Genomic DNA, 12244 nt, shown 5'->3' with positions numbered 1-12244 from the left:
AACACAAGCTCACCACGCTCAGGACCAAAAGCCAGCTTCTCCTTCATTAAAGAGAGGATGGTAATTGCCTTGTCCTTTATTGGACACTTGATTCATTTCAAAAGGAGGTTTAGGGATAAAGCCGAAAGCACATTATTTCCAATATCCTCATTGGTTAATCTCCACTCATAATAGCAGTGTTTCCTACAAAGGATACTCTCTGCACTTTGAGATGTGATGTGATACTCCTGGTAAATTTCTGTCAGTTTCGATTCTTATTTGGGTTTTGGTACTAAAAGCAATTTCTCTTCTTTTTTGCTTTGTTGTCAACTCAGCACTGTGAGATTATTGTCTCAACGGGTAAACCTGGACTTGCTCTTTCTTCTGGTAAAAGGTTCAGTGACTCTGCTCTAACAGGGTGTCACCCGCAGCCGAGGATGAAACTCTCCTCCATAAACAGAACACTTCTCATCGACGCTCCGCTGCGAGAGCACAAAGAGCCAGTGACAGATTGTCATAAGCGACTAAGGCGGAGTGAGAAAAAAGGGTTGCCGCGGCCTGCTCCAGAGGTTTGTGAATTGCTAATGTGGAACATATGAAGCCTGCACCGGAGCTGTGACTGCCAGATTTCATTATGCCACCTCTCTTTACCGCTCGTGATCTCATGGCTCCGGCATGCTCGTCTACAGAGAAGGCCCACGGTTCACGCTGCAACTTTGCAACAGTTTGCACAAAGTGTAAATGATTCCCGAGACAGTCTTTGTGCAGGTTTTAAGGCGTATAAATGTGCAGCTCTTGTTGCTCCTTATTGGAAGTGAAAGCAAGCAAGAGTTTATGACTTCGCCCTGCAAAAGAGGAGGGACTTGTTCCTGGCTCCTGCTGCAGAAGACATTCCCATGAGGCAGATAAATCAGAGGCCCCCATGAATATTTTTTCTTTCTAAACTTTGGATTGAGGAGATGAATGTTGTCATTATTATAAAGAAAAATTTAAATAAACATGTGTCAGGTAGTATTACTCAAGCTTGGCATCAAAAACCAGAAACAGCTGATATGTCTGATACATAAAATGTTTACAACAGCAAAACTTTTTATTAGTTTTTTTTAATAGATATTTCTGCAATGCAAACATGGAGAGAGAAAAACTTATATAACTTTACAAATAATTGCTTTAACTAAGCGTACATTCAGTGCTAAAAGGAATTTAAGGCGAACCTTTGCCAAATTGTTACTCATGCTCATTTACTTTGGTGACAGGATATACGATGTAAGGACAACAAATGACTGCGGTACCTATGCTGTGATGATGATGATGATGATGATATTAATATTGAATAATATTAAGATGCATTTTTGAGACCATCATTTGAAAAACTCCTTGTGAGCTGTAGTATCTCAGCAACTGCAAAATATGCATCTAATGTGGGCATCGAGGAATTTATTGGAATTCCAATAAATCAATTGGAATTCCAAATTTACACTTGAAATATAATATCCAAGAAATTATTGCATCCAAGCAAATCTGGCATTACAAACGGCTTAAAGCAGTTGTGTGGTTAGGCTTTTATTATTTGCATCGCCATGTTTTTTAAAATAAATTATATGCATTTTTGTATGACATATAGACATATTTAATCGGTTAATGAATTGAAAGTAATGAATAATAGATAAGCTTGAAAAAAAAGTTTTCAAAAAAAAAAGTAATTGAATAAAAACTTTAGAATTCCAAAAGTTGCAATAAATTCCCAAAAACAATAGATCATGGTTTTATTTTCATTCATTAACAAGTTGTAAGAAGACAAGGTGCAGTATAGGGATGAGAATTTGTTTTAATATAAAATATATAATTTCATACTTCCTATTCAAGCAATAATACCACAAGGTGGCAGTAATGGACCAAGACTCCTTTAGAGCAGGTCAGTAATACGACAAACGTCATTTGTCCGGTATTGTCATTATTCTACTTTTATTTAGAAAAAAGCATAAGATTGAAAATTAAAACCTCCAAAGAGATAAAAAATGGCTGAGGTCACATTTGCTACCAAAGTTAGCCAAATCACACATGCGGTAATGCAGCTTATTTTGTACCTGAGGCCATAAAATTTGTTGTAAGTGTTTAATCTAATAAAATTTTAAATAAAAACAGAAAAAAGACAGGCTACTCGAAGCTATTTCTAACATTAGGATTCCTTAGGAAAACAGCTTTTGTATTGACTCCGAAACTATTTTAATAACTTTAATTAGCACTAATGTGCAAAAGCAGGCATAAATTCTTTTCAATATTTTCTACGTACACTTGCTATTTATCTATATGCACGGAGTTTCAGTATAGACAAAATATTCTGATCATAATGAACTTAAATATCAAGATTAAGATAAGATTTTTGGTTGAATTTTCCATCTACAGCCACAAGGTGGCAGCAGAGAGGTACACCTCGCACTCAACTGTAAAATCCTGAAATGACACAACGGAACAACTTCAGTTTCCGTTGAATTGCGGATCAATTCAACCTTTCGCCCATTCGTTCATGTTTATGGAAACAAAAGCTGTCTTGGGACATGCACCACCTTGGGGACGTTTTGTACCTGCTTTGTTCTAACAACTTGAGCTTCCACCAAACATTGAAATATTAGAGATTCAAATTTGATCTGAATCAAATTTTGGGATCTTGGAATGAAAATATAAAAACAAACTGAAACATATTTCTTGCAAAAAAAGACTAGACCAAATCTAGGACAAACAGAGATTTTTTTAGTGTTTTTTTCAGCTCTAGTGGCCTTTTTCAAGCAGGTGTCAGAGAGAAAAGTGGGTTCTGAGTGAGGTGAAAGCACGCAGCAAAAGTCATCGGGCCAGGACTTCAACCTGCGACGGCCATCTCGAGGACTAAGGGTCATGCTTTGCCCTCACAGAAATTTTTGTTGTGTACATACAGTATGTCATATTTGCTGGCAAAACAAGTTTTTGAGATCACTTTCCTTCAAGAGAGTGGCTCTGGGCCTCTGATCACTCTGATGCTGAAAAAGGGTGGAAACTCCCAGAAGACTATCAGGAAAAGCAGTTTGGAAGCTGCCTCTCTTGTGACGCCAAATTCCCCCTCTCTGATCAATCCCCTCTCACCCTGCCTCTCGCCATGTTTGTTTACACTGAGACCTCAAGCTGTTTGGACATGTAAATAACACTTTAAGAGAGTGTTTAGCTAAGCTCAATGGGAGTTGCTGTTGACTTTTGGAGCGCTTTGCCTAATTACAGGTCCCAGATTGTTTCAGGTCTAATGGCCTAATTACTGCTGTATAAATTAGCCTAATGCTCATGCTGTGCAGAGATTTCTCGGCTTGCTTTGCAAAGCGAGGGCACTGCAATACAGATAAAAACAAGCTTTTATTCAGCAAAGATGCAATACGGAGCGGGAAAGAAAAGTAGCAGAGAGGTTAAGCAACAGAGGAGTTCTGAGCGTTGGCTTGCCAATCTGTCTGCCATTCATCATATGCACCAGGCTGGCAGATCAAACTCTGCCCTTCCTCTATAAATCAATAGTTCTTTCCTTTTCCGCTCTGCTCTTCTACCCTTTCGCCTTCTGAGTCTCTTTCTTTCTTCGTCAGTGGCTCTCACACCCCTAACCACAAACAGCCTCTGTCGGTGAAAGTAATTAACATGGTGCAACAGAGAAGAGAAAATGAGCAGTAAAAGGAGAAACGATAACAGGCGGCTTTCTGTTCAAGTATACATTCCAAAGCTTCTCGCTGTCACAAGCAATTTGTCTGTCTAGACTGAACAAGGCGGCCGATGCCCCAACTTTCTGCTCACGGTTCTGCAAGTTGACGCATATTTCTGCTCTTGAACTTGTTGCTCAATCAGCTTTGAATATTTAACTATTCCCCGCAACAAGAATGTTGATTTAAACCAAATCCTGAAGGTTTTGAAGAGGAGAATCACCAATAATTTATGTTCATGCCAGCAGGACTTTCAGTATTCCCGGGCATTCCAGCATCTGCAAGACATTTACTATCTAGTCCATCTCAACAAATTGCACACTTGCACAAGTTTTTCTTGACAGAACGCGGCTCTTCCAGGGGGCCCCCAGCACGATTCAACTATTTTTTTCTTCCCCTCTGTCTCTCCCACTGGTTCCCATATGGATCTGTGAGTGAAGGGAATTTAAGAGGGGCCTCTGTCTCGCTCCAATCTATGTCCTGTATTTGCAGAATTTGCCCCAGATTGGGATAAGCTGGGGAGCAGAACAAAGAGCTGCGCACCTTCGCCACCCCACCACGCTCCCACCCAGCTGGGGGAACAGACGCAGCAGTTTAGTAGCTGAAACATTTCACTACACCTCTATCCACGTCCCAACTTTATCTTTTACATCTGTCTATCTCCCTTTCTCCAAACTATAATAACTCTGAGGCAGAGAGGGAGTTGATTTAAACCTCAGATCGACTCAAGAGGACTGCAGTACATGCTTTTTCCTTCCACTACTACTCTGTTCTTTCTAGTAAAAAAACACCACCTACTTCAGGGATTTGATTTTTTTAGGAAATCTGAATTTAAAAGCTGCAGTCACAAGTAAAAGTCTACAGATACTTTTTACCACAAAAACAAAAAAAAAAGAAAAAAAATCAAGATTACGCAACTAAGTAAGAAATCCTCTAGATTAAGTGTCTGCAACATGCAGGTCCAGATTCACATTTGGCTCTTTTGACCCTCCAAAGTGGCTCTTCTAGAAAAAAATGCATATACACCTGAGCAAAGCTTTAAATAGAAAAATAATAAAACAGCTAACTTTAGCAATATTTGCATAGAAATTCCACATCAGAGCAAAATCAATGCTACAAGAAATCTAGCAACTCACTTCTAGCTCCAGTGGAGCAGAAAGCTTGATTAAATTAACACCTTGTTATAATCGTGAAGGTGTAAATATGTTGTGCAATACAAATTTTTAAATTCTGATTTAAATTTTTTTTTTAAATTTAAAAAAATTTATTAAATGCTATACATGACATTGTTAAAAGAGGAAAGATATTACCTTGAAATCATACTAGAGTTTTTGTACACTGAGAACCTCTTACCGGACCCAGTCCAACCTACTTGTGACTTGAGTTTGGATACACTTGTAAAATACAAATATTTTCCTTTTGCCCTCAGAGTCTACTCCCATGTTCTCTACTCCCTTTCAAGCATTAGACAGAGTCTGCTCTGGTCTCAAGGGGTACATGGCCATTATTTTACCTAACAATGGAAAGTGTGTGTCACAGAGTAAAGACCTGTGTCACAGCAGCAGGCAGACAAATGGCTTCTAGGCTCTGCAGGGCTAGATATGGTTTGACGCCCTTTGAACCAATTAGATCCTATAAATACCACAACATCTGGAACTCTCTGATTCTCCTTCTATTCCCCTCTCAGTGGTGCTTCTATTCATGTCACCTTACCCTCTCTTTCACCCTGTTTCTAACTCTACTTCTTCTAGCTAATCCAGCCTCTCAATATTCGAGGCACATCCTCCTGATCTCTCCTCTTTCCCTCCTCACGGCATCCAAAAACAAGGACAAAGTTGTAATCCATTTACTGCACTCTTGTCAACAGTTTCCACCCAAATAATCCGAAAAGACGTACCACGACTGGGCCCTAGATACTGTCAGGGGACAGAAAGGCAAGAAGAGGCAGAATGCCCTAGAGGGTAACAACGAGAAGGAGTCATTGAAGAAGAGGGAGGAGCAAGGAGAACTTGAATATAAGCAAGAGGAACTTGTGTCCCAGGGATTTGAGTCTTGGTCACGCAGGTGGTACCCAGGGGCCTTCCTCTGGCTCGAGCAGAGAGACAACCTTAAAGAGGATTAACCCTTCCGGGGGGCTTTAATGAGACCTGAAAGTGCTGGGCACCAGAGAGCCAGGGCCGACTGAGGTTCGCTGGCCTCACATCCCAGCGGTTGAGGCGCTCGTGCAGCCCCCGTGGCCTGCAGCTGCCCGCTCGCAGTGAGCTACATCAAAGCGCCCGTCTGGGAAACGGGAAGGTGGAAAGGCAACGCGTTGGAGCGGGAGAGGCGGGAGGAGGGATGGAGGAATCCCTTATCTCCTCCTGAGAGGATGCTGCTCTGTGGTGCAAGATTGTCTGGAGCTGCCACCTGTCCCAGGCATCTTTGAAGGCAACACTAAAGCCTGTGATGGGCCTGACCTCCTTGAGCTCCCATTCTTTTATGTCTCTCTTCATTTTCTGCCTTGTTACACCCCCTCCCTGCTCTTTCCTTTCATTCTCTCACCGACTCTTTTTCCTTCCCCTCCAACTCAGCCATTTGCCTTTTCTCCAGTGATTTCTTACATTTCACCAGCCTGGTAAAAACATTTTAATTACACTGTGCTCATCAGCCTCCTCTCCATGTTGAACAATAAGTACTTGTGGCCCTCCAGAGACAAGAGCCAGATACGGGTTGTTGGCTGTAGGAATAAGGGTCTTTATCTTCACCGCAGTAAGAGAGAAATGAATATAGAAAAGGATGAGGTTTGAATAGAAGAGAAACAAACATGTTTATTCTCCCTCATCTCAGAGGTGATTATCCTGCTGGAGACTGGAAGGTAAACTTAAGGAAGAGCTGGGCATTTTAGAGAAGCCCCCTTCAGTGTTTAGCGTTGTTGTTTTTTGTTGCCAATTTCAGCTCATTTTCTCTTTGGAATGACCAGACAAATCTTCATTTTAAGACTCTTTGTTCTTACTTGCCTCTGCAAGTTGACTGATTAACCAGCCACACACAAAAGCAGTTCAATGTACCAACAGTCGTTGCGTCGATCCAAGGAAACGCGGACCATTCCTTCGGAGAGTCTTCGGCTCTCGCCTTAATTCTTTTTTAGCCCCTTCACATTTAATCTTGTCATTGTCAATGAGGGCCGCTATTACTCCAAGATATTAAGTTCACACTTATGAGCCTTGTGGCGAGAGCACCACATGACCTTAAGACAGTATGAGAGTGCATTCCCGGAGCACTTCATACTCTGCTTAACCCTCTTAAATCACCACGCACTACAAAGGGGCCGAAAGCATGTGAGAATATTGCCTATCTTACAGCATGAGATGGCTCTAATAAGCTATATAAAAGGGGATCATCTGATTATCCCTGGCACACTGGACCAAGGGGCCACAGCAGAGCGTGGGCCTATGTTGTTCTTTCTTGATGAAAGGAGGTGGATGGAAGGGATCCCTCTCCATCGCCTGCAGTCTGCCTCAGGCTTCTCTGTGCCTGCGCACCACTGGGGGACTACGCCGAGCCATCGCGCTCAAAAAGCCAATATTGAAACAATCACAAAGACAAACACTTACCCTTGAAACAGGCACGTGTCCTCTCACCCCAGGCTTTCCTCGCTATTCCCCCAGTCCTTTAGGGAAGGGAGGGTGTTTGAACCTGCTTCCGAACCAGTTGTCACATTTAAACTGACAAGAGACTGGAAAGTTTGTTCTTTGAGTTCAAATAAATTATCAAGAGACAAAGAATCCTTTTCGTTGTCTCTTGAAAAAGAGACAAAGAAAACACATTGTTGCTTTGAAATTTTACAGTCTTCTTACCTTAAACCCTTTGTCACATTACAGGAGAAAGAATTTTATGTGATAGACCAACGCAAAGTAGTTCAAAGTAGTGAAATAGAAGTTTGGCTCCTAAAATTCTACAAAAAAACATGAAGAGTGACATGTTTTTATATAGACAAAAACATGACTGTACAAAAAGACGAATATGCCCCATGTGTTTATTCAGGAACTGAGTCAGTTTTACAAAGTTTTGACTAAGGGAGTTAGAAAACCACCCAATCCCAAGTTTGGACCAACTTCCCTGATTCACATGAAGAAAAGCATCTTTATTGTGAAGTCTATCACATTGACTTTATGTCAGTTTATAAACTTCCATGGTCAGCTGCATTTTGATAGAGTCTGGCAAAAGGAAGAGCTAAATCGACCTGAGATAACTGCTAAGCAGTTTAGTTTTCAATTTAAAAAAAAAACACCTCCATTGATCACACATGTGACCTGTATGATCCATGCAACAACCACCTTCTGCTGAACTCTTAGAGCACAGTTGCTGTGATACATGTGAAGATTTCTTCGGGCAAAACATTCTTACTTTCGCTGCCTCTAGCTTAGCTCAGTGGGTTTCTGAGATCAGTCAAGGACGGCAAGGCTTTGGTATGGGGGATTAAGGCCCTGGCAGCAAGATATGGGCTAGATCTATTAAGGAGCTAATTTGTGCTGATAGGCAGGCAGCCATCACAGCTTGAACAAACTTAAAGTACCCATTCTAGCCCTATCAATGACCTACTGTGTCAGTGATATGGTAAAACCCCAAAACTGACATATCTTCAGTTTCTTAAGTACTTTCCTTTTACTTTCATCTAACTCCCCTCCTTTCATTTAAAAGTCTCTGGGGTCTCAGTGCAGCAGCAACAACGTCCATGTCATGCTAGGCTTGGCAAATATGGAAAAAGGAGGAAAGACTTTAAAGACGAAGATCTCCACGGAGGAAGAATAGATGCTTCGCCAGCAAATGGGTTCTCTGTCGCTAAACGACCACTGGCCGGCTAATCGGGGCACAATGTAAACAGATGTCAGCACTGTGCATTGCATTCATGCTTCCCAACAATTAAGATTTTAAGAAAGACTTTTTTTCTCATTAATCCTAATCTCAGTCCTCTTCTCCTTATCCCACAGCAAAGCTGTATGTATTAGCGTTGTGGTAAGAAGGATAGAACTCTGATCCAGTGTTTGCCCAAGAAAAGCAGCTAAGACTCAGGCATCGCCACGATTAGCTATTGCTAACAATAGAAGTAATGTTTCCTTGGTGCCTCCTCTTCTACTCTGAAGTGGGTGTAAGGAACCAGAGTAAACACAGTCTTAGGCCGAAGACATAAGAGGAAAAGGAGAATGCAAGTCTGGGTGAATAGCAGAGATTTCCCCCCGAGGATAAACCCCTCTCCTTTAGCTCTCTTCTCGTTTCTCAAATCCCACACCTCCCAGAGCTTCACCGCCACGTTAACGACCCAGCGGCCAGGTGTGGCAGGGCTGCAGGTGCCATCGCATTTAGCCACATTAAGCACTGACACACAGCAGCGCTAAGAGTAATCGGATTTACCTGGATGTCTGCTGCATGGCGTGTCGCTCCCTGCAAGCACAGCATAAAGGCTTACCGCCCCCTCTCCATCACACACGGGCACGCACACACCTGGAATGAATTTAGGAGTCGACAAAGCTCTCATAGTAAGAGTTGTCTGTGCGTGCACAAACCCAAACAGTGGATTTTTACAACTCGTGGTGCAGGAGTGGCGACAGATGCTGCAGGTCTGTGGTTCAAAGTACATGAATACGGTGAGGAAGGGGCTGGGGGATTGCAAAGGTTTAAGGGGAGCCCTTTCCTTCTGCTGACCCTAAATATGGCAAAACCCCTGGAGACCAGGATGTGGTACTGGGTTCAATCAGACAGAATGAGACCGCCTTGGGATACCCACTCATGTCCTCAACACCTGAGGCCAGAAGGAGGTGTTTTACGCAGCAATGCTCTCATCTCAGATCATAAGTCTACCTTAGCACAGGAGACATCATAGGAGCATCAATGAAAAACACCAGAAGCCATTCAGACTTTGTGGTTTTAAAGGTAAAATGCAGGGTTATTTTTAATTACAACATATTGCTTAATGGGATTATTTGTACTTTTGAGGTTAAGACAGTTGATGTATTTTTCAGTTTTTACGGAAAGCACTTTAAGGAAGACACAGTACTGATCTCAAGCCACATTGAATCCTTTTTTAAAGTAGAGAAAACTCTGGGTGGATCATTTTTATATAGTTTCATGTACATTTCTGAACCAGCTTTTGTAAACAAACCTAAATATCCTGGGATGGGATGGTGAAATACACTTCACTACAAATAACTGGTGTTTATTCTACGAGCTGTTCCACACTTACATAACGCCAGATGACAAACTTCAAAATGTATTTGCTTCTTTTGACTCATTTATTTTAAAAAAAATTTATTGTGTGATTGATTGCCATTATTATAAATATTCTTCCCAGAATCATTAATTTAATCTGAAATTGGTGCGACTCTTTATTTTCCTTTCCTCTGAAACGTACCACTCCATTTTTCTGGAGAAAGATAATGATGAAATCTTTGTGCATAATTGTTATTTTTACCCAAAGAAGGTACAACATACTCAGTGATTCTCCTGCAAAATCTTTTTTTATATCTTTTTCATCAACAGAAAGTGATTCCCCTTCACTGGAAGGAGCCAGTGACGGAAAAGGTGAAAAGTCAAAGGAGAAGGTCACATTAACTCTGTTTCCCCAATTACTCTTTGTTTTTACCCATAAAAAGTACTGGTTATGAATTTGACCATTTCTCTTGTAAAGTGACTTGAGATGACATTTGTTGTCAGCTGTTGTTTAAAAAAGCATTGAACTGAGCTGAATTAGTCTAAAACCAGAACTTCAAATATGTAAAATGAGCCTAAGATAAGACTCTAACTCAGAAACTGCACTCAACCTGCAGTTTCCATGTTTTCATGGTAGCTGCATGACGTGTGGTAAACCACCTGGTTCTGAAGAACGTACATCACTTGAATCAAGATGAAATTGGCAATTGAGGTAGCTCAAAACGATCAAATGATTTAAAGAAAAGTGGACATGAGGGAAAGTGAGAAGATTCTAGTATTTAACTTTGGACGAATATGATAAAACACCTCACATTTTGGCTGTAGAGGAAGAATATGTGCAGAACACCAAAAGCTTCTTAGAATGCAACTTGATGCTGTGCCCTGCTTCGTCAAGCCCCTCACATTCGGTCACAAAGAAATTCTCTTGAAGCTTCACGGCCCCTTTGACTTTTCATGCTGCTTTTGAACTCTCCATTTCAGGCTGTGACTTTTCCGCATGACCCCAAGCCTCGGAGTGACCTCCACACCCCCTCCTCTTTACTCCACCGCCGCCGTCTCCCTCTATGCGCCTGCAGCGGTCTGGAACCACCAGAGCTCCTTCACACATACCCACACACGTTCATAAAATGAGAAGTGGCAGTGTTGCTGAGTTAGGTCAGGATGTAATGTGCAGTAATGTTCTGCCCTCGAGGCTCCTGTCCAAAGCACCATCGCCTGGTTTTAAGTAACCTTTCCCTTAAAGAGGCACCTTGGTGGTTCTATTCTCAGGCACCCAACCACAAGAGAGTACAGGCTAATGAAGTGGTTAAATAAATAGAGTTCTGTTGGAGTCTGGAGTTCGGTGGAGTTTTTCATTAATGTCAACGCTTTAAAATTCTCCTGTCCAACTCTGTCTGACCCAATTTGAGGGCAAAATAACCAAACTTAACGAGTAATCACATCAAATCTTTGTCTTACGGCTACAATGGCTGCCAATTTAACCTCCTAATCAGACTCTTAAAACATATACCCCCACTACCTTTTCTTCAAATGTGCACACACAGCCTTGCTTTTATCTAACGACAACTGTTTACCTCACCTTTGCTTCAAATTATCTCCACCATCTCAATTGGACTAAAGCTCTCCCCTCACATCCCTACTCCAGGGCTTCGTCTCCTTCCCTTTCTCTTACACAGCCTCTGAGAGACTCCCAGAGAGAGAGAACAAGCCAGAGTAGGGGGGTACTGAGGTTTGACTCGGCACTGCTTTTGGGCTTTGAAGTGTGCATTGATGAGAGAAAGTGGAGTACTGTGTTCAGACAGGCCCCTAATGAGGGAATTAAGAAGCTACGCCGGCCTGTTCCCCATACTAACTTCCCAGGCACCAAACATTGCAAGAGAGCGTGCATGTGATCGCAAGTGTGTGTCTGTGCAAATCTAAGAGAAGGGCTAATCTGTCAGACTTAATCAAGCGTTTAACAGTCGTGCCTTTCACCTACAGTAAGAAAGCAAAGCTAGCCTCAGCATTTAGAACGGTACAAACACGCCCTTGAGCTGTAAAGTTTCCTAAGTTCCCAACTTTTGGAAAGCCTGTGGACTTACGGTAGTGTGAGTCTAGGTAGCCGTTGCGGGGGTCCATGGCAAACAGCGTGCCCCTGTATGGCAGAGCATGGTCAGACAGATGGGGCAGGGAGCCGTGAAGCTCCTTCTTGAGCAGGGACGGGCGTTCCTCTGTGGAGGTGGAGGGTTCCTCATTCACGGTTCTGTCGAGGGTGCCGGGCGCCTGGGCCTGGGAGCTAATGGCATTGCGTCTCTCACGGTGATACGGCGTCCCCGAACTCTCATCTTCTGCCAGAATAAAGAAACACAAGGGGAAAGGGAGAAAAGTGA

At 42.3% G+C, this 12244-nt stretch overlaps 1 protein-coding gene across 3 annotated transcripts in view; it reads right to left on the bottom strand.

Moving 5' to 3' along the window:
• Positions 1 to 12244, bottom strand: part of gli3 (GLI family zinc finger 3) — a 116538-nt gene that overhangs the window by 58266 nt on the left and 46028 nt on the right. For 2 of the 3 annotated variants that reach the window (XM_055020922.1, XM_055020924.1), the window contains exon 3: positions 11957 to 12202. In XM_055020922.1, coding sequence (XP_054876897.1) covers positions 11957 to 12202 — 246 coding nt within the window. The remainder of the gene's footprint in view (positions 1 to 11956; positions 12203 to 12244) is intronic. The other variant, XM_055020923.1, reaches the window with a different exon arrangement.

The sequence above is a fragment of the Poeciliopsis prolifica genome, unplaced genomic scaffold, assembly GCF_027474105.1.
Source record: "Poeciliopsis prolifica strain line A6 unplaced genomic scaffold, Auburn_PproV2 SCAFFOLD072, whole genome shotgun sequence".
Taxonomy (NCBI): domain Eukaryota; kingdom Metazoa; phylum Chordata; class Actinopteri; order Cyprinodontiformes; family Poeciliidae; genus Poeciliopsis; species Poeciliopsis prolifica.
This window is presented reverse-complemented; position numbering and strand designations above follow the sequence as displayed.